The sequence below is a fragment of the Trichoderma citrinoviride genome (genome assembly GCF_003025115.1).
Source record: "Trichoderma citrinoviride strain TUCIM 6016 unplaced genomic scaffold BBK36scaffold_9, whole genome shotgun sequence".
Lineage (NCBI taxonomy): Eukaryota > Fungi > Ascomycota > Sordariomycetes > Hypocreales > Hypocreaceae > Trichoderma > Trichoderma citrinoviride.
In genome coordinates this window covers 1,638,809-1,656,992 of record NW_020194717.1, presented here as the reverse complement: position 1 = coordinate 1,656,992, position 18,184 = coordinate 1,638,809, and the positions used below count along the sequence as shown (strand labels likewise).

The following is an 18,184-nucleotide window of genomic DNA, read 5'->3' as shown; positions in this document are numbered from 1 at the left end:
GGGGCAGACTTGCGTAGAGTTTTTCCCGTACACGACTCGTGCCGCGGCTTATTATTTTGTATTTTATTTGTCGATCGAGTTTATCAGCTTTTTGACCCCCTTCTTTTTCCATGGGATAAGATAAATATCTATATAGTTGTCCTATGTAGCCGGATCTTCCGCGGAATCTTGAGATTGAGCACGGTATTCACTGCCGCTCTGGTTTCATCAGCTTCGGCTGCGACTGCAAGTGCTGTTATCATCCACGTAGTATACAATCTGACAATCAGATATAATATGTGTACTTCATATAGAGCCATGAGAAGACAGAATCGTAATGTTTTATTGGCCAGGCTTTATTTGTTTGATATTGGAGAATTATGTCTTGGAGGCACCATTGTCTCTACCACTAAGACGTTGAGATTTCTCAAACGGAAGTCATATTTGTAGATATCTGATTCCAGATTGATCAGCCGGCAGTGTTTTATTGTTCACTTACCGCTTACAGAATCGTTGTATGTAACATACACTTGTTGTACCAGAACGCCGGTAATTCGTCAACTGGTGCTACAGGGGAAAGTCCGTGCGACTAAACAAAAACGTACCTCGAGATACAGCTCCATGGACTCTCGGACTACCCAAAAAGTCAGGTATATATATGCAAAAAGTTCGAGTTTCAATCAGACTTCTAGAAGAAACACAAAGGGCCAAAAACACCGAGCAAAAGATGAAAGAAAGATCGCCGGATACGGCCAAACATAGCCTCTATAAGGTTGGTATACACAGTGTCTATATTCATGGTGGGACGGTGATAGCTTCAGGTAGCCTATTCTGCATGAATTGTAACATAGCCGGGAAGCAAGAAGTGGCTACATCTCGTCATTGAAGATCTCCTTTTCAGCGAGATCGCAATTCTTGCTTCCGGTCCCACTGAAAGCGAGTATATAAGGTTACTCCTGTAGCACACTCGATTCCCATAAGATCAGACTCGATTCCCTCAGATCAGTGTCAAACGGTCAGAAACTTTAGCCAGCTTGCTCCGCAGCCCATCTCTTTTTGCGTGGCTGCCTCACAAAAGCAGACATGTTGGACTCGATTTTCTTCAATCATGGAGAAAGGCTCGCCTTTGCCGAGTCCCACGCTCTCTTCCCCTTTCTGGCCTCCGGCTTGGCCCTGCTTGCCGCCTTCGCTGGCTACGTCGTCTACCAATGCTATTTCTCACCCATGGCCTCGTTTCCAGGGCCTTTCGCGGCCAAGTTGACAACGTTATGGCGAGCATATATTACCTCTCGAGGCCAGTGGCATCGTAAGCTGGGCGAACTGCATCGTCGATACGGCAGTGTTGTGCGCATCGGACCGAACCAGCTGTGAGTTTTGCATCTTGCCGTCCTTTACAATTTCCCCAAAATTACTTTGTAGTTTGCTACAAGTCGGTACTTTCATGTGTGATGTGGTAGTTTTGAATGGCTCATGTTGGCTAACCATTGCCTTCAATACGTCTAGGAGCGTGGGTGATCCTGAAGCATTTCGGACGATTTACAGTAAGGCTGGCGGCCCTCCCTACTCCTTCACTCTCCCCGTTTCTGTACATTATTTTCAGTCTATATCTCTGCCGCTCGTACGACAGATGCTATGTTTCCACGCGGGAAAATGAAATCCTTCCTCCTGTCAACCCCCTTACTCCCTACTTCGTGACCTCCTTGCTCACACATCAAATAGGGGTCAGCGGCGCCTTTGCCAAATCCTCCTCCTTTGCAGTGCTCCAAGGATCACGACCCTTTGACCTAGCAGGCGAGCGCAACGAAAAGATCCATGCGGCCCAGCGACGGCTGGTGGCACGGCCTTACTCGATGGAGTCGGTCGTCCACCTCGAGCCGCAGGTTGACCGTGTCCTCGACGATTTGCTCGTCAAGTTCGACGCCTTTGCTCTCTCTCCACGACCCATCGACCTTGGCAACTGGTTCCAGCTCTTTGCCTTCGATGTAATTGGCGCCGTCTCCTTCTCTAAGCCCTTCGGATTCGTCGCCCAGGGCACCGACGAGGGCATGTTTGGCCGGATTGAGCGCACCTTCAGCAGCACTGGCTGGCTGATGTACGCACCGTGGGTCTTCAAATTCCATCAGAAATTCATCTTGCCCGTTTTTGGAAATTTCCTGGCTGCCAATGATCGGAACGGCTACTTCTTCGAAGTTGCAAAGTCTGAAGTGCAAGACCGAAGGGACAAGGGAGGCAACGACAAAGACATTGTAGGACAACTCTTTCAGACGGCACGCACCAAGCCCCAACTGTATGCTCAATCCTCCAGGCCTACCTCGACGATTCCATATGCTAACTGGGAAACAGGGATGATGTCTCCATTTCCTTTATGATGACCAGCAATGTCTTTGCAGGGTCTGATACAACAGCCATCGGCCTTCGCAGCATCTTCCTCAACATCCTCAAGCACCCCCGTGTCCTAGCAAAACTCAGAGCCGAACTCGACGAGCGTAAAGAGGCAGGCCAGCTCTCAAACCCAGTCACCTTTCAGGAAGCCGAAGCTTGCCCCTATCTGCAGGCCGTCATTTACGAAGCGTTGAGGGTCTTTAGCCCAGTCGGTGCCAACCCCGACAGAGAGGTCCCCAAGGAAGGCATGACGATCTGCGGCAAATTCGTTCCTGGAGGTGTAAGTCATCACAACCACCGCGTCTCCCCTGTATCACATTGGCTTACTGACAATTTGATCTAATACTAATGTTTTCTGAAAACAGACCGTTGTTGGTTGTAACCCCTGGGTTATCCATCATGCGCCCGAAATCTGGGGTTCCGACTACGAGGAATTCAAGCCCGAACGCTGGTTGGGAGAGAATGCTAGCCATCTGAGTAAGAAAAGCCAACGTCAATATCGAAAAGGCCCCAATACATGGACATAACTGACATTCCATGTCGCAGAGAGGTTCTTCTTTACTTTTGGTGGCGGCACGAGGACATGCATTGGAAAAAGTAAGCGTAATGCGATTACCCAAGACATAAACCCTGCACACACGCTCTGCACAAAGCCAGCGGAATAGCGAGGATGCTGACGAAGATTCATAGACATCAGCTGGCTCGAGATGGATAAGCTGGTTTCCACTCTCCTGATGCGTTACAACTTTGAGCTTGTCGATGAAGCAAACATTACTGAAGTTTGCAGGTCAGTGTTCATCTTTAGAGCTTGCTGCGTTCAATGACTTGGTCACGCTAATGCATCTCTCTGTTCAGTATCCTCGTCTTCTTGAAGGGATTGAAGGTCAAGGTCACAATGAGAGAGGGTTGAAGAATGGTACCATGTCATGTCCAGATTGTATTTTGAAGAGAGACTGGCCTAGTAAGCGTCACGTAGGTTGGCAAGTCCTAGCATAAATGAGTGAGGAGTGATGGTGGAATGTCTGTTTGTTTGACTTATCTTGTCTTGGTCTACCTAGGTATACATAGCTATCGTATTAGTTAGCCACGCGGAGTAGTTAATAGTATCATAAAATTTCGTTTGTAGCGCTGGCTATCATCATGGGTACACCTTGTAAACGGCTGAAAGCTGTTCCGTCGAAATAAGGGCTTCATGAGTTAAGGACACATTCCTTGGTTTAGGAAACCACTGAAATAACTGGCATGTCCATCAAGCCTACATGTTATTCCGCAAACCACCTCTTGTTATCGGCCAGCACCTTGACTCGTATCCCAGGGCTCCCTCTAGAAGCCTCGCCAAAGGCGCAGTCCCGTGTATACGCAACATCACGTTCCCAGTCAGTGTCAAACAATTCCAAATCAAATCGCGTAATGAGAGTGGACAACGACATGTATAATTCAGTGTACGCAAAGCTGTTCGCGCAACAAGTCAGAAGGCAGCCCGTTCGTCAATAAAGGTGGTGGGAGGGCCAGCATAAGGCACTTACTCCATACCAGTGCACATGCGAGATCCTCTTCCAAAGGGGATAAACATCTTATTCTGCTGCTCCGTAGCATTGAACCACCGCTCAGGCTTGAACTTCGAAGCCTCAGGGTATATCTCTTCATTGTGAAGAATATCTGGATGGCTCATGCTAACAGGGATCTGTCGTCGGGGAAGTCAGTAAGAATGAGCGCTTCGTTGCTTATGCAGCAAGGTAACTCACGCCGGCAGGGATAACCCAATTCTCGTAAACCAGATCCTTTCTTGACACAAGTGGCAATCGTGATGTTACAGCGGCGCGTAGACGCAAGGATTCGCGGACAGAAGCAGCCTAAAGAGCAGGAGTCAGCGTTTCGCTCGTTAGAAAATGTAGAGTTTGAAACTGTTGACTTACAAGCCATGGCAGTGTTTCAAGAACCTTGACATCGGGCAAATCCTTGCAGTCTCCGGCAGCGTCCAGGATTTCTTTGCGGACCTTATCCAAAAGCTCGGGGTTATCCAGCAAATGATATATTGTGTGAGAAAGAAGTCGTGAAATTGTGTCGCTACCAGCAAACAGAACAATGAGACCTTCCTGCATGAGGCGATCCGAAGTCTTTTCCTCCTGGGGCAGGGTACTGCGGTCGATGGAGTGGAAGATAGTCAGGGGCTTCTCATTATTCAAGTCTTCTTCAAATTCGCGTTTACCCTTCTCTGTATTTCGGTGCGCGACGTAGTCAGCAGCAATTTTACCCATAAGCTAGACGAGAGAGCCAAGTTAGCAAGACCTCTGCGGACCGTTTGAGCAAGATAGCTTCAGCAGACCTTGTGGGTAGCGAGAAGACCAGCGATATCAGGCTGAAGTTTGGCCACAAGGCTTCCCCGGATCCAGTCAGGCAACATCAAGAGCTTGGCGTTGAGCCAAGGAAACTGTCTGCAAAAGGGAATTGCCTGACTCACTGCCACCATGGAGTGTCGCCAGCTCTGGGCTTTGCTACAGTCCTTTTGGAGGCCAGCGTCCCTGTTGAACATGTAGTGATAGACGACGTCCGTAGTGTAAGCAAGGAACGTAGTCTGCAGCTCAATAGGCTCAGATGAGCCGACCTTTCTCTCAAAGACTTGAGTAAGCTCCTTGATATGACCACGGATAAGCTCCTGGACGCCTGCAACGGCTCGCTTGGAGAACATACGCGAGTTTGCCATGCGTCGACGACGGTGTAGATCGTGGTCAACTGTGCCATTGCCTGGAGACAGTCATTAGCGAGGACTGGGCGGAATAGCCGTGTCATGTTCGCATGGGTTGCTTACTTCCAGATGACAACCCGGCGATCTCCGAAGTTGGAAGATACTTGTCTCTCTTTGTTGGATTGGTGGCGTAGAGGGTGTCGACGAAAGAAGGGTCACGGATGTGGATTTCGTGGGGGTTGATTCTAACAATGGGGCCTGCGAGTACTTAGGACGACTGAAGCCAAACAACGACAACGTTCGGAGACATTCACTTACCATACTCATCGTGCATTTCTCCAACTCGCACAAAGAACTGGGCCCCAGGCTTCTTGATGATATCATAATAGAACTCGTACCATCGTGTAGCTGCAGCCAGCTTGGGCCCAGGAAACTTGGCAAGAGGATGGAAGTAAAGACGGTAGATCGTCAGGCCGAGGATGTACAGCACAGGAAGTCCGGTTAACGCCAAGAGCTTCTGTACTGCCGACAGATTCGATTCCGCAAACTGAGCCTTTAGCTCGTCCATCGTGCTCAGTTCCAGCGAGACTCGGGCTCGGAAAAGAGGATGAGCAGAGGGAAAAAAAGAAGCCGGACAAGGGCCCTCAAGCAGCTTTATCACATGTAACAGAGGAGAAGAGCCAAGACCCCGAACGGTTTTCTCGGCAGGCTCCAACATACTCCGAACACTCGGGATACTACTTCCCAGATAGCATAGGACAGCCTGCCTCATAAGTCAATGATATGCTGGGGGATGTCCATTATCGGAGTTGGAACCCCTGGTTGCTGCATTCTGCTAACTCGACAGGGAGGTGGCTGCCGGGTGTGAAGCCGAGTATAACGCTCTCAAGCCTCGTACAAAAGGCACAAGCGAGGTTGCAGAAACATGAAGTGTGTATTTCAATGTCACCGGCACTTGAAATGTCTCTAGACCGCTTATAATCCCACATCCCGACGCTCAATTCTGTTCTCCTATTCTGTCATATATCAATGCGTGACCCGGCTTACTCGCCCGGGGGACCCTCCCTGCAAGCCCACTTTCAATCCTTCAAGGTATGCAGAGTTGATCTCGCGGCGTCTGAAAGGGGGTGTAACCCAACTAGGCTGGCCGCGTCAGATATGATACGCTAACTCTGCATGTATCTTCAACGAAGGCCAAACTAGCAGTCAGCACGGTTTAGACTAGTCGATCAAAGACAGAGTGCTGGGCTCGACTCGTGACTCGGACATGTTATCAGCATACATGTACTTGAAGGAGAAATCACCAGTGTCAGCCTCTTTATGAGAAACACTCTTTGACGTCATGGTATGATGGCTTCATAAACGGTCATTAGTTTCTTGTAAACTTATCTCCATGTATTCATCAACCAGTGATTGTGAGTGCGGATACGGACTCCCTTTGAAATGGCAGACACATGGCGCGAGACGAACTCGGACATGTCTCTTCTTCTCCTAATGATATTGACTTTTACCCTTCGTCTTCCATTTATCTCACCCTATTCTCATTACTTCTTCTTTTCCACTATTGTTTCCATAGGATAGTTCTGATGGAATATTGCTATGCTATTCAAACACACACAGATATCTATGTTCTTATGTGGAGAGCATGGTCCCCAAGGTTGGCAACCACGGATTCGATTATATCGGCCGAGTTATCTTTCGCAATGCCCTTGAGGCTAGCGATATTCAAACATCCTTCCCAGTTTCCAGTGCTCTTAACAAGATGTAACTAAACAGCACACATTGGCTACTAAGCATCCAGATAAAGCTGCATTAACCTTTGTTAGTGCCACTATTCAAAGTATTGTAGAAGTTTTCTAGTTTTTTTTTACTGAAATCATTATGTAAGAACTGGCTTTTTGGAGCCACAGACAAAAGCCTGAAGTGCTATATAGCCAAGTTAGGGTGTCCGGTTACCACTCCCTTACTGAAGCGCCCCGCTACGTGGTGCAGAGCAGTCTCAAGAGCATAGATCTATCCGCCATAAGACGGAAAGATTCTCACTCGGGGTAATATACGCCCCTTTTTAACTCCCCGAGGGTGGCGGAGTGATAGCAATCGAGATGCATAAAAAGGCTGGGGGACTGTCAAGGTTGATATATTACCGAAACTCCAACAGATGATATCCCCTTCCTTGAGAAACGCATCAGAGAATACATGTAGCCTTAACTTTGGTCCTTCTGTTGATACAATGTCAAAGGCCACGAACGCGCAGGATTTCATTGCTGAACTAGCCATTGCTTTTCACGGGAGCGGCGACACGGTCAAACTAGATGAGCTTTTCGCCGATGATCTTGTTATTCTGTTACAGTAAGTACAGCCCATCATTCATCAAATCAGAAGACATACAGGGTGTTGAGACTGACGGATAAAGTGCTTCCCACCACCGTCGGCATGAACAAGCAAGGCTGGCTGAATCACTGCGCGAACTACTACGCCAAAGTATACAACATGAGAGTCAAGACATTCAACGTCTTCGGAGACATCAACGACTTAATAGGGTGGGAATACCGGTTTACGTTTACCTCGAAGAAGGACAACCCGAAGATGGGCGCCCGGGAAGGCGAGGATATCACAATCCGCGGAATGTCCATCTACAAGCTCCGAACTTCGGAGAAGGGGCTGCAGATTGTGGAGGGAAGGGACTATTACAGCTTTCTGCATAAAGAAGATTGAAAGGTGCTCATGAAATTGCCCTGCTTCCGACGGCCCTGACTGTGAGTGAGAAGTTTTGAATGGCCGGTGTTCCCCCTTTTCCAGGTTCTGCAAGCCTCTCGACTGAGATGTTCATGTAGCTTTATTCGCCCCTTCCTTACTCCAACTGGGTCCTCTCTTTCTAACCGGGAACCCACTGGCTCATGTTCCAGTTTTTCGACTGTTCCTATACTTTGCTGTCCCTGAGTTCATGTGAAGGATGAGAGCATCCCCTGGGCAATAACTCGAGCGCCTGCCTTGGAAGGGGAATCAGCACTATTGTAAGATATATGTCCTCATAGAAAGGTACAAATACGGGCTTCTCAATGAAAGCAAGAAAACCAAGCCATGGCAGAGCATGGACTTGAGTCGGAAACTTCATCTCACAGCATTTGCCATGTCAAGCGTTTTGCTTCCGTCTCCAATAGCCACTGTACCTAGACAAATTCCCTTGATGGAATAATTAACTTTGAGGTAATTTTCATATGGTACTACTAGGTTTATGGGCTCTCCTTAGCCCATATGTTACCGAAACACTCCGGAGACTTGTGCGGAAGGTTTGAAGGGGCACGAGTATTGTGAAGAAGGTTCAAGGGGCCACGAGTATAAATACCCCCCCCTGGCCCTGCCCAGAAGGAAGAGAAATCTCATCCAACAACAATATCTTCTCCCTGTTCTTACTCTTATGCTTCTTCTCCCACTGGTCGATAAGCATCAATAGTCCACTGAGCAAATCGCAGCCAGATACCATGTGCAAAGCAAGCGAAATCCACTGCCGCGATAGCAGCTGCTGTCGGCCCATCGGGTGGTTCGTGGTGCAGCCATGTACGCCCTTCCTCAAGGCCAATAAAGGCATGCCGCCGGCATTTGACGGGAGCCGCGACTTGAACTGGAACACCAGCACCAGCGATTGTGGTGTCCCGCGAGTTGTCTCAACAAAGAAGTCTACCTGTCGGACATGTCAGCCATGCTTCTGGAAAGCTCTCTGTTCGAACTTTGCGCTGGTGCAGGATTGGGCCTACGTGGCCAAGACCCATCGAAAGTGGTTGGCAGAGAATCCTGGAGACGGTTTGCTGTGGCGGAGGACAAAGGCCAGATTGCGGAGGGAATACGACCAATCTCATTCCCAGGGGAAGAAGCGCAAGCTTGCCGACGAGAGCTTCGAGATGCTCACTCCTCCTTTGAGCAGACAGTCAAGCCAGCCAGAGACATCGCCTAACACATCCATATATGCGAGTACGGCGGACAACCTTGGCTGGTATCCCACACCTCCTGAGAATTGCATCGACCCGGAGTGCCTGGGCCCATCAGTTTTAAGCATCAATCCACCAGGTCCTACCGCTGCGTCGCCAGGCGGGCAAGACTAGGCATCTGGGCCAATCCGGGATGAGGCAGAGACTCCAGTTCGGAATCAGCTCCCTCGGTGTCATTTCCCTCGGAATCAATCATTCATGGACCAGAATTTCCATGAGCAACGCCCTGAGAGTCAATTTTTCGAATCATATCAATGGGCTGTGCACGTTGAGCTCTTGTAGAGGACAGAAGAAGAGCTGTGTGAAGCAATGCCGGTTGAAGAAGTTCAATGAGAAGCTGTGAACTCTTGCGATACGAGAGAATGAGAGGACTCAAGGCAGCGCAGGCCGCTCAAACAAGACACTGAGGAGAAGTGTTCCGTGCAGCTTCAAATACCTGCTCGAGACAAATTGATGACACTTGGCGGTGACTCAACGATCGTGACAGTGCATAGACAACGGCTTCGAAAGCAGAGACGACAGTCAACCGGCCAATTGTTGATTACAAGACATGTCTGTGAGGAGTGTATGACTGGAAGGTCAGGCTATCATCAGGGTCAAAGGACACGGAGGGAGGACAGGGCGGTTCAGGGCTGTTGGACACAAGAACGAGGCCGTGAGGCAGGAGACTTCATGTTGTAAACTTACCTGTAGAGCCAGCAACATTGTCAGAGTGTATCAACGTTCAAACAACAATTCAGATTATTCTGTATAGAATCTTGAATATAGCTCCGCTCTTCTTCTCGTTTGGTCTGATCAGAATTAAAGGTTCTCCGATAATAGAACGGTCACAACGAAGCGTACATGTATTTGAGTGTTTTGAACCCCTGAGATCGTAAGAGGCACAGCAAATCTCCTACGTCAATTCTACCGCAGCTTTTCGAGGTGCTGGTAAGTCAACTTGATAAAAATTACATGCGAGGAAGTTTAGAAAGCATTTGCTGCCATTGTAAACCATGGGACACGGAGTCATACACCATTAGCCGTACTCGGCTATGGAGTGACTCACTCACTTGGATTCAGTTTGGAGTCCCCCTAGACCAACTCCATGATCTCCGAACAAATTCTCCTTTGTTGAATATTTATCACAGGAAACTCAAAAGAAAGTTGACGTTTTCTTAACATCACGATCTGATCGACATTGCCATGCCTAGCATAAAGAAGAACAGAATTCTGCCGTCGCCATGCCCGCCGAGCAGCGATCCCGGCACCCTCCTAGTTGAAACGGAGACTCATTATTCGGCGATATCTCGTCTCAGATGCTCCAGCCTTGGCCTTGGCCGCAAACCACGAACAAGTCGCCAGCTACATGAGCGATCGCTTCGCCAGTCCATACACAACTGCCGACGCCGAAAAGTTCATACAGCAGACTTTCCACGACGACGATACAGCGACATACCCACATGGAGCAGCAATATTATTGAAGCCCGGATTCCCAGGAAACTCTTCAGCGACAGATGCGCTACTCATAGGTGGAATTGGCACTCATGCGTTGACAGATATCCTGTACAGGACGTGGGACTTGGGGTACTACCTCTCGCCGTCAGTGTGGCGACAGGGCTACGGAACAGAGGCGCTGAAAGCATTCACCAGATGGGCGTTTGAGACGTGGCCAACGCTGAACCGCATACAGGCTCATGTGTATGAGAGCAATACCGCGAGCCAGAAGTTGCTGCAGAAGTGCGGCTTTGTGCTGGAGGGGAGGGGGAGGGGGGCCATTGAGAAGGGTGGGAGGATTATGGATGAGATTAATTTCGGGCTTCTGAGAGATGACCTGGAGTCGGTTTGAGCGCTCATTGAAGACATGAATGCACAGTCGTGTATCAAGGGAGGGTATGTGTACAAAGAGTTCAGCATGCGGTTTAGGATCTGGGCTGTCACACGTCGCGGTTCCATCAGCGTCTATAGCTGAGTGCAGTTGAACTGGAGTACCTGTGATATATAAACGAGCATTCGAGATGCAACCATCAAATCCGGGTTCATCATCAGATAATGAAGAAAGTCGACAGCATCTCTTCTCTCAGCAAATTCATCTATTCTGTAATTCATATTGAAGTCATCGCCACCAGCCACAAGTCGATGAGGCAACGACAAGAGGCAATTTGCCAATGTCAACGCGCTGATTGGCCCTCGGCCCCCCAGGTGCGGCGCAAAAATGATACTCCGCGCCCCCACCATCACGGAACTGCAAGCTTCCCCGATTCTTCGATCCCGGACATTGACGGGCCACGAACCTCCAAGGCGAGCATCCTCCGTCCCAAATCCAGCCATTGATCTCGGGCCAGCAGAGGCTCCTCTGGGGATTGGAACACCGTCTTCGCCTCCCGAGTCCCGTCTCTCTCTCCGCCCAGTCCGCCCGCAATGGCCGCCGTCCACAGACTCATTGGCCAGAGTGCCAGGCGCCTCTGCCTTCGCCCTGCGACTGCGACCTCCTTCGCCGCTCGCCCGTTCTCAGCCTCTGCCGCCCGACGATATGCGACGCCCGAGCATCAGGGCACGCGCATCGTGCCCACCGACGAGCACTTCAACTCGACCGGCGACATCTACGGCTACCCGACCCGGCCCCAGCCCTCGAGCTCCGACAAAAAGCCGCGCGACGAGAACAGCGTCGAGGGTCGCAAAGTCAGGCACTACACCGTCAACTTCGGCCCCCAGCACCCTGCCGCCCACGGTGTGCTCCGGTTGATTCTCGAGCTCAGCGGTGAAGAAATCGTCCGAGCCGACCCCCACGTCGGCCTGCTGCACCGAGGAACCGAGAAGTTGATCGAGTACAAGACGTATCTGCAGGCCCTGCCCTACTTTGACCGTCTGGACTACGTCTCCATGATGACCAACGAGCAATGTTTCTCCCTGGCCGTCGAGAAGCTGCTCAACATCGAGATCCCCGACCGCGCCAAGTACATCCGAACCATGTTTGGCGAGATCACCCGTATCCTGAACCACCTCATGTCTGTCCTCTCACACGCCATGGACGTTGGTGCCTTGACACCTTTCCTGTGGGGTTTCGAGGAGCGAGAGAAGCTCATGGTATGCGACTCCAAAAGCAAAAGGAGAGAAGGCGTGGAATGTTGGGATTGAGCTGGTGGGACTAATCATGATGTTTTGCGTAGGAATTCTATGAGCGAGTCTCCGGTGCTCGTCTGCACGCTGCCTACGTTCGTCCTGGAGGTGTTCACCAGGATATCCCCGTTGGCCTTCTCGACGACATTTACCAGTGGGCTACACAGTTCGGTGACCGTATCGACGAGACCGAGGAAATGCTTACCGACAACCGCATCTGGATTGAGCGTCTGAGAGGCATTGGTGTCGTCTCCGCGGCTGATGCCCTGAACCTGTCCTTCACCGGCGTCATGCTCCGCGGTTCCGGTGTTCCCTTTGATATCCGCAAGAGCCAGCCGTACGACGCCTACGACAAGGTTGAGTTCGACGTCCCCGTCGGCGTCAACGGCGACTGCTACGACAGATACCTGTGCAGAATGGAGGAGTTCAGACAGTCCCTGCGCATCATCCACCAGTGCCTGAACCAGATGCCCGCCGGCCCCGTCCGCGTCGAGGACTACAAGATCTCGCCTCCTCCCCGAACTGCCATGAAGGAGAACATGGAGGCCCTGATCCACCACTTCCTGCTCTACACCAAGGGCTACGCCGTGCCCCCTGGAGAGACGTACTCCGCCATTGAGGCGCCCAAGGGCGAGATGGGTGTCTACGTGGTCAGCGACGGCAGCGAGCGTCCTTACAGGTGCCACATCCGTGCTCCTGGCTTTGCTCACCTGGGTGGCTTCGATCACGTTGCCAAGGGTCACTTGCTGGCAGACGCGGTTGCTTTGATCGGTACCATGGATCTTGTGTTCGGTACGTATATCACCAAAACTCAAACAATCATTCACTCCTTGAGAAATTGTCTTACTAACTCGATGGCACAGGTGAGGTTGATAGGTAAAATTAAAGGGGGTGGAAGGCAAAAAATATTAGAATTCCGTTTCCTTTTGTCTGTAGCCATAGTTGACTGGGAGAAGTTCGTAAATACTCTCAAATTTTCGTCATGTTCATATTCGGTGGCTCGTTTTGTTGTTATTACAAGCCCGTATCATGAGACTGCAAGAGTGATATGGTGGTATTAATACATTGGGCAACTCCCTGTTAAGAGGAGCATCTGATGATGAAAGCCTAACAGCTGCAGGGCATCTCCTTTCAAACCCTCAACCCCCGGCCAGAAGCCTGCTCCATGAAGAAATTCTTCAGCGGGCCAAGCGCATTCGCAGCCTTCAACCCAAGCGACCTCAGGGGAATCAGAGGCCCGCTCTCTACAGAATACAGCTTGTGAAGCTTATCGCACACTCCCATCAACACATGGTTCGCCGCATATCTCTCGCTGTTGTACGGCTCAAGCGACATCTGCGTGCCCAGATCCTGACCATGGGCAACAGCATACTCAATCGTCTTGACCAGGCTCTGAATATCGCCCTGGCCCTGGTTGAGGCCCTGGCCAGCGAGTGGGTGGACGGTATGCGCTGCGTCGCCGACAAGGGCGATGCGCTCGCCGATGTAAGTGTCTGCATGGCGGAATTTCAGGGGGAACGATGCGACGCTGCCTTCCTGCACGCCAACGACCAGCTGCGGGATGGCTTCGGGGTCGAAGTGCGTGTGCTGCGTTCGCCACGCGAGCTCGTCGTCCTGCCCTGTAGTCTGAGTGTGCATATAAGCCAGGTCGACGGGACTCAGTCGAAAGGCAGCGTTGATCAGCGCAACCAAGTCCTTCGGAGCCAGCTTCTTCAGCAGCGCGGCATTTGCAGGCGTAGTGGACCAGACTAGAGTCGCGTAGTTGCCAGGCAGCGGAAGCATGGCAACCGGTCCTGTCGGGAGGAATCGCTGATACGCCGTCTTGCGATACTCGCCTCCCCATCCGTCGCCCTCCAGCTCGAGCGTCGCGACAACTCCATGCCTGCCATAGTCCCAGCCGCGACTTTTGATACCCGCAAACGACCGTACAGAGCTGTTGGCTCCGTCAGCTCCCACAAGGAGTCGTGCCGCAAGAGACTTCCCGCTCTGCAGATGCACGACAGGCCACTCTCTCAGGTCAAAATCCTCAGTTTCCTCCCCAAACGTTATCTTCTCAACCCTCGAGCTGTCGAAAACGTCTACCCCGCCAAGCTCCTTGATCCTCTTCAACAGGCCAGACGTAATATTCAGATTCTCAGCCATGTACGCAATGACGTTGCCCTGACTGACATGCGAGCCAGGCTGCCAGTCAAACTCTATGCGCGCATCCGTCACGCCGTCCCAAACCTGCATCTCGTGGAACTCCTGGATGCGGCTGCGCTTCATGTGCGGCCATGCGCCGATGGTGTTGAGGAACTGGGCTGTTGTGGGCGTGAGGGAGCTGCAGCGGTTGGAGAACTGGGTGGGCGGGAGGGAGAAGGAAGCTGTTTTGGAGAGATCCTGGGCTTCGATGAGGGCGACGCGGAGGCGAGATGTAGTGGGATTGGCGCCTGGGATGATGTTGAGTTAGCATCAGCGTTAACTGGTTATATGGTAGAAGTATGGTTTGCTTCTTACGGAGTGCTGTGAGGAGACTCAGCCCAGCTGGGCCACCTCCAATGCAGACCACATCGTAGATGTCGTGGGACGGCGAAGAGGCCGTGGCATAAGACCTCCGGTAAGAGCTCGAGCCGCGCGCCTGGCGAGAGCAGCTGCGGCAGACGAAGCGAGGGCTCGCTACTAAGGCCCTATTTGCTGCCATTATAGCGAGAAAGGAGGTAAATTCAGCCCTCAATGGCAGATGCGACAAACCGGCATCTCGTCACCAATCTGTTGAAGCTGCAGCATTTCCTTACCAAGTTGGAAATGGCATGACGGAAAGTCGCGGTTGGCGGGGTGTGGCGACGAACGGCTGTGGCTGTGGCTGTGCAAGCCACACTGCGAGATGCACTTCAGGCAAATCAAACGTCCCGCAGATTGGCGACCAACAAACAGCCGCTTCCAGCCTGTCAAACCATGTGGGAACCAATCTTCTTTTTTTCCTCCGAATTTTCCCTCTTTTTTTTTTTTTTACCATTCTAGGCTCCAGACGTTGCCACAGACAACGGCGCTACCACGTTGCGTCAGAGGAGCGCAGATTCACGGGCCTACAATAGCTTCGACGGCCAGCTAAACAATCACCACACTTTTACTCCTTACACATAACAAGTTGAAATTCAGCGTTGCTTCAAGGATCACAAACAAAAAGCTGCCGCGTTTCAATTTCTCGACCAGGGTGTGAGACTACGAACTAGTTTCACCTTTTGGCGAGACCCCGGCTCTTTTTTTTGGTGGGATCTGGGGACCTGGTCGGCTTGTGTTTTGCACGCTGTTTTATTTCCAGCTAGCTGTCAAGTTCCCGAGACAAACGCTTGACATTGCATCGCAATCCTTCTTGCGCTTCAGTCAATTTGTCTTCATCTTTGCTTGATGCTTGTTCTGTTCTCTGGCAGATCAATTTGAATCATCCTTTACTCCCACAACACCAAAGAGCACCAGCTCGCGAAGCTGCCAACCATGGCAGACGCAGACGACTACCTCCAGGACGGCTTCGACCCGCGCAGCGTCACCGTGCCTCGCCTGCGCTCGATCCTCGTCACGCATAACGTCGAGTATCCCGCGACCGCCAAGAAGCCGCAGCTGGTCGAGCTCGTCGAGAACCACGTCCTGCCGCAGGTCGCGAAGCTGCGCGCCCAGCGCGCCAAGGCGAAGCGGTCCAGCTCGGGCATCGTCAACGCCGGCAGCGCCGAGGACAACGGCCGATGGGAGGACCACGGCCTGGAGCCCACGCCCGCCAAGCCGCGTCGCTCGGCGTCGCCCCGAAAGGCATCGGCTCGCATTAAGAGGGAGGACGATGACGGGGCCGCGCCGACGCCCACGCCCTACAAGAGCCAGACGAAGCGCAGCGCGCGATCCGTCAGCCGGTCCAGTCGCCAGCCGTCCCACTATGACGAGGACGAAGCGCCGCAGTACGAGGCGCCCAGGTCGACGCGCCGCTCGCGCTCTCGGAGATCAACCACGCCCAAGGTCAAGGACGAGCCGCAAGCGGAGGAGGAGACGCCCATGTCTTCTCATTACGCGCCTACGCCTTATTCTGCGGCAACGCAATATGCTACGGCTCAGAACACTCCATATGCTGCTGCTACTCCTTATGGTGCCACGCCCTACTATCCCGCGCACCAGAGTCCCATTGTTCCATCCTCTGCCACCTACGAGGAAGAAGAAAGCGTCTTCACCGACGATAACCCGTTTCAGAGGGGCTCTCCCGCTCTCAAGACTCCTAGCCGGCGACGATTTGACGACTTCGCTAGAGGCGAAAGGCCCAGTCGACGACGGGAAGAGTATATCGAGCCTCTCTCCATCCCACGGCCGTCTACCGCTGCGAGGCCATCATACGAACTCTCTGCTCGTAAGCCGAGGCACGAGTCGCCTGATTACTCATTAGACGCCGGCGAGGAATTCACCCCCGACGCGCAGCTGGAGTTGGAGGAGGCACAGCGGAGGGGCGAGACCACCATTGTGCCTAAAAGGCAAAAGCCTCCCCGCCAGACGAACCTCAAGACACCATTCTTCGTCCTCTTCATGTCTCTACTGGGCGTCTACCTGGCGTGGTATCGGCAGGAGAAGATTGCTGTTGGCTACTGCGGTCTCGGCCGGCCAGCAACGCAAATCATCCCGCCCGAACTTCCCGTCCCCGATGTCCTCGTTCCATTTGTCGAACCTCAGTGCGAGCCATGCCCTGCACATGCCTATTGCTACGAGGACTTTTCCGTCCGCTGCCACAGCGACTTTGTTCTCAAGCCTCACCCCTTGTCCTTTGGTGGCCTTGTGCCGCTTCCCCCGACGTGCGAGCCAGACGGCGAAAAGGCGCGGCGCGTCCAGGCTGTTGCCGACAAGGCCATTGAGGAGCTGAGACAGCGTCGCGCCAAGTACGAATGCGGTGAACTCGTCGACGACTCCGGCGCCACGGTCGAGTCCCCCGCCATCGGCGAAGAGGAGCTCAAGTCATCCGTTAGCAGGAAGCGCAGCAAGAGGCTCAACAGCGATGAATTCGAAGACCTCTGGGTGGCCGCCATTGGCGAAATCACCTCCCGCGATGAAGTGGTCGTGGAAATGGTAACAACTTCGTAAGTTATAACAAATCTTCCTTTTTTCTCTCAACTCGCTTTCTGACACAGCAGCTAATCAGAGCGGCTCCTGATCCCACAGATCGCCCGGTGGCCCCGATATTTCAAACCGCAAGCTTTCGTCCAGCTCTCTCGCTCGCCTTCCGCTCGCCTGCGCGCTCAAGCGCTCCGTCCGCCTCGGGCTGGCAAGATATCGATTCCCAATTGGACTTTTAATGTCCGTCGTGCTCGCGGTCCTGTACCTGCGCGCCCGCTACCGCCAGCACCGGATGGACGCGGCGCAGGTCCCGGCGCTCGTCGACCTGGTGCTGGAGAGGCTGGCGAACCAGAAGGAGCTGGGCGAGGAGGATCTGGATGACCCCTGGTTGTTTTTGCCCAACTTGAGGGATGACGTGCTTCGCTCCGTGCACAAAGTGGCTGAGCGGGAGAGGATTTGGCAGAGGGTCAAGAAGGTCGTTGAGCAGAACAGCAATGTCCGTACGGGCCAGCGAGAGGGCCGGAGCGGCGAGGTTGGTCGAGCGTGGGAGTGGATCGGGCCTATTCACGGTGGTAGCGTCAGGAGGAGACGTGCCAGCGGCAGGTGGACGCGGGATGAGATTGCTGATTCCCCTGAATCAAGGCCTGCTACGGAGACTAAGAAGTGGACTGAGTCGAGGCCGATTTTCTAATGGAGGGTTTTTTTGCTTTTTGATGGGTTTCATTCTTGTGTTTACTTGCCTTGTTCGCGAGAACTTGGGTGTTCTTTTTCCGGGTAAGACAAGGGATGGTTCTTTTTTGCCTTTTTCTGGTCCAACCGCTGTATTTATCTATCTTGTCAAGATGTGTTTATAATGTGCGCATGTGTTTATTTACTGGTGGTTTGGAAGGGAAACCGGGACTGGTAGACATGAGTATCAGGGTTTAGGTAGTATCAATGAAATAACATGGAATAAACAAGCACACCCTTTTCGCTGGCCTTTCACTTTCTT

At 52.2% G+C, this 18,184-nt stretch overlaps 8 protein-coding genes across 8 annotated transcripts; 6 read left to right on the top strand and 2 right to left on the bottom strand.

Moving 5' to 3' along the window:
• Positions 1-1,062: 1,062 nt before the first annotated feature.
• On the top strand, positions 1,063-3,185 carry BBK36DRAFT_1122457 (cytochrome P450; the record flags this gene model as incomplete). The annotated part of the gene is made up of 7 exons (XM_024890944.1): positions 1,063-1,346; positions 1,483-1,520; positions 1,699-2,266; positions 2,323-2,641; positions 2,727-2,853; positions 2,908-2,958; positions 3,052-3,185. The coding sequence occupies 7 exons, from the start codon at positions 1,063-1,065 to the stop codon at positions 3,183-3,185; spliced, it is 1,521 nt and encodes a 506-aa protein (XP_024748796.1).
• A 438-nt stretch (positions 3,186-3,623) lies between these two features.
• On the bottom strand, positions 3,624-5,615 carry BBK36DRAFT_5917 (cytochrome P450; the record flags this gene model as incomplete). Its single annotated transcript, XM_024898319.1, has 7 exons — positions 3,624-3,813; positions 3,888-4,045; positions 4,107-4,214; positions 4,278-4,622; positions 4,688-5,106; positions 5,171-5,305; positions 5,366-5,615. 7 exons carry the CDS (start codon positions 5,613-5,615, stop codon positions 3,624-3,626), a joined length of 1,605 nt encoding a protein of 534 aa, XP_024748795.1.
• A 1,662-nt stretch (positions 5,616-7,277) lies between these two features.
• BBK36DRAFT_1122249 (hypothetical protein) lies at positions 7,278-7,762 on the top strand (the record flags this gene model as incomplete). Its single annotated transcript, XM_024890928.1, has 2 exons — positions 7,278-7,390; positions 7,447-7,762. 2 exons carry the CDS (start codon positions 7,278-7,280, stop codon positions 7,760-7,762), a joined length of 429 nt encoding a protein of 142 aa, XP_024748794.1.
• A 767-nt stretch (positions 7,763-8,529) lies between these two features.
• BBK36DRAFT_5915 (hypothetical protein) lies at positions 8,530-9,147 on the top strand (the record flags this gene model as incomplete). The annotated part of the gene is made up of 1 exon (XM_024898318.1): positions 8,530-9,147. The coding sequence occupies one exon, from the start codon at positions 8,530-8,532 to the stop codon at positions 9,145-9,147; it is 618 nt and encodes a 205-aa protein (XP_024748793.1).
• A 1,071-nt stretch (positions 9,148-10,218) lies between these two features.
• Positions 10,219-10,861, top strand: BBK36DRAFT_1135819 (acyl-CoA N-acyltransferase; the record flags this gene model as incomplete). The annotated part of the gene is made up of 3 exons (XM_024892771.1): positions 10,219-10,250; positions 10,303-10,762; positions 10,853-10,861. 3 exons carry the CDS (start codon positions 10,219-10,221, stop codon positions 10,859-10,861), a joined length of 501 nt encoding a protein of 166 aa, XP_024748792.1.
• A 572-nt stretch (positions 10,862-11,433) lies between these two features.
• BBK36DRAFT_1142451 (NADH dehydrogenase I, D subunit) lies at positions 11,434-13,012 on the top strand (the record flags this gene model as incomplete). The annotated part of the gene is made up of 3 exons (XM_024893527.1): positions 11,434-12,099; positions 12,183-12,924; positions 12,996-13,012. The coding sequence occupies 3 exons, from the start codon at positions 11,434-11,436 to the stop codon at positions 13,010-13,012; spliced, it is 1,425 nt and encodes a 474-aa protein (XP_024748791.1).
• Positions 13,013-13,244: 232 nt separating this feature from the next.
• On the bottom strand, positions 13,245-14,875 carry BBK36DRAFT_1135817 (ubiquinone biosynthesis hydrox). The gene is made up of 2 exons (XM_024892770.1): positions 14,629-14,875; positions 13,245-14,561 (listed from the first exon to the last, which is right to left on the bottom strand). Exons 1-2 carry the CDS (start codon positions 14,810-14,812, stop codon positions 13,264-13,266), a joined length of 1,482 nt encoding a protein of 493 aa, XP_024748790.1. The 5' UTR covers positions 14,813-14,875; the 3' UTR covers positions 13,245-13,263.
• A 731-nt stretch (positions 14,876-15,606) lies between these two features.
• Positions 15,607-17,884, top strand: BBK36DRAFT_1142449 (hypothetical protein; the record flags this gene model as incomplete). The annotated part of the gene is made up of 2 exons (XM_024893526.1): positions 15,607-17,216; positions 17,299-17,884. The coding sequence occupies 2 exons, from the start codon at positions 15,607-15,609 to the stop codon at positions 17,882-17,884; spliced, it is 2,196 nt and encodes a 731-aa protein (XP_024748789.1).
• Between the last annotated feature and the right edge of the window lie 300 nt (positions 17,885-18,184).

Bases quoted from the DNA above. Each gene is read 5' to 3' on its own strand.
- BBK36DRAFT_1135817 (XM_024892770.1), bottom strand. From the start codon at position 14,812: ATGGCAGCAAATAGGGCCTTAGTAGCGAGCCCTCGCTTCGTCTGCCGC. The intron at 14,562-14,628 runs GTAAGAAGCAAA...ACATCATCCCAG, and splicing joins GAGTCTCCTCACAGCACTCC to GCGCCAATCCCACTACATCT.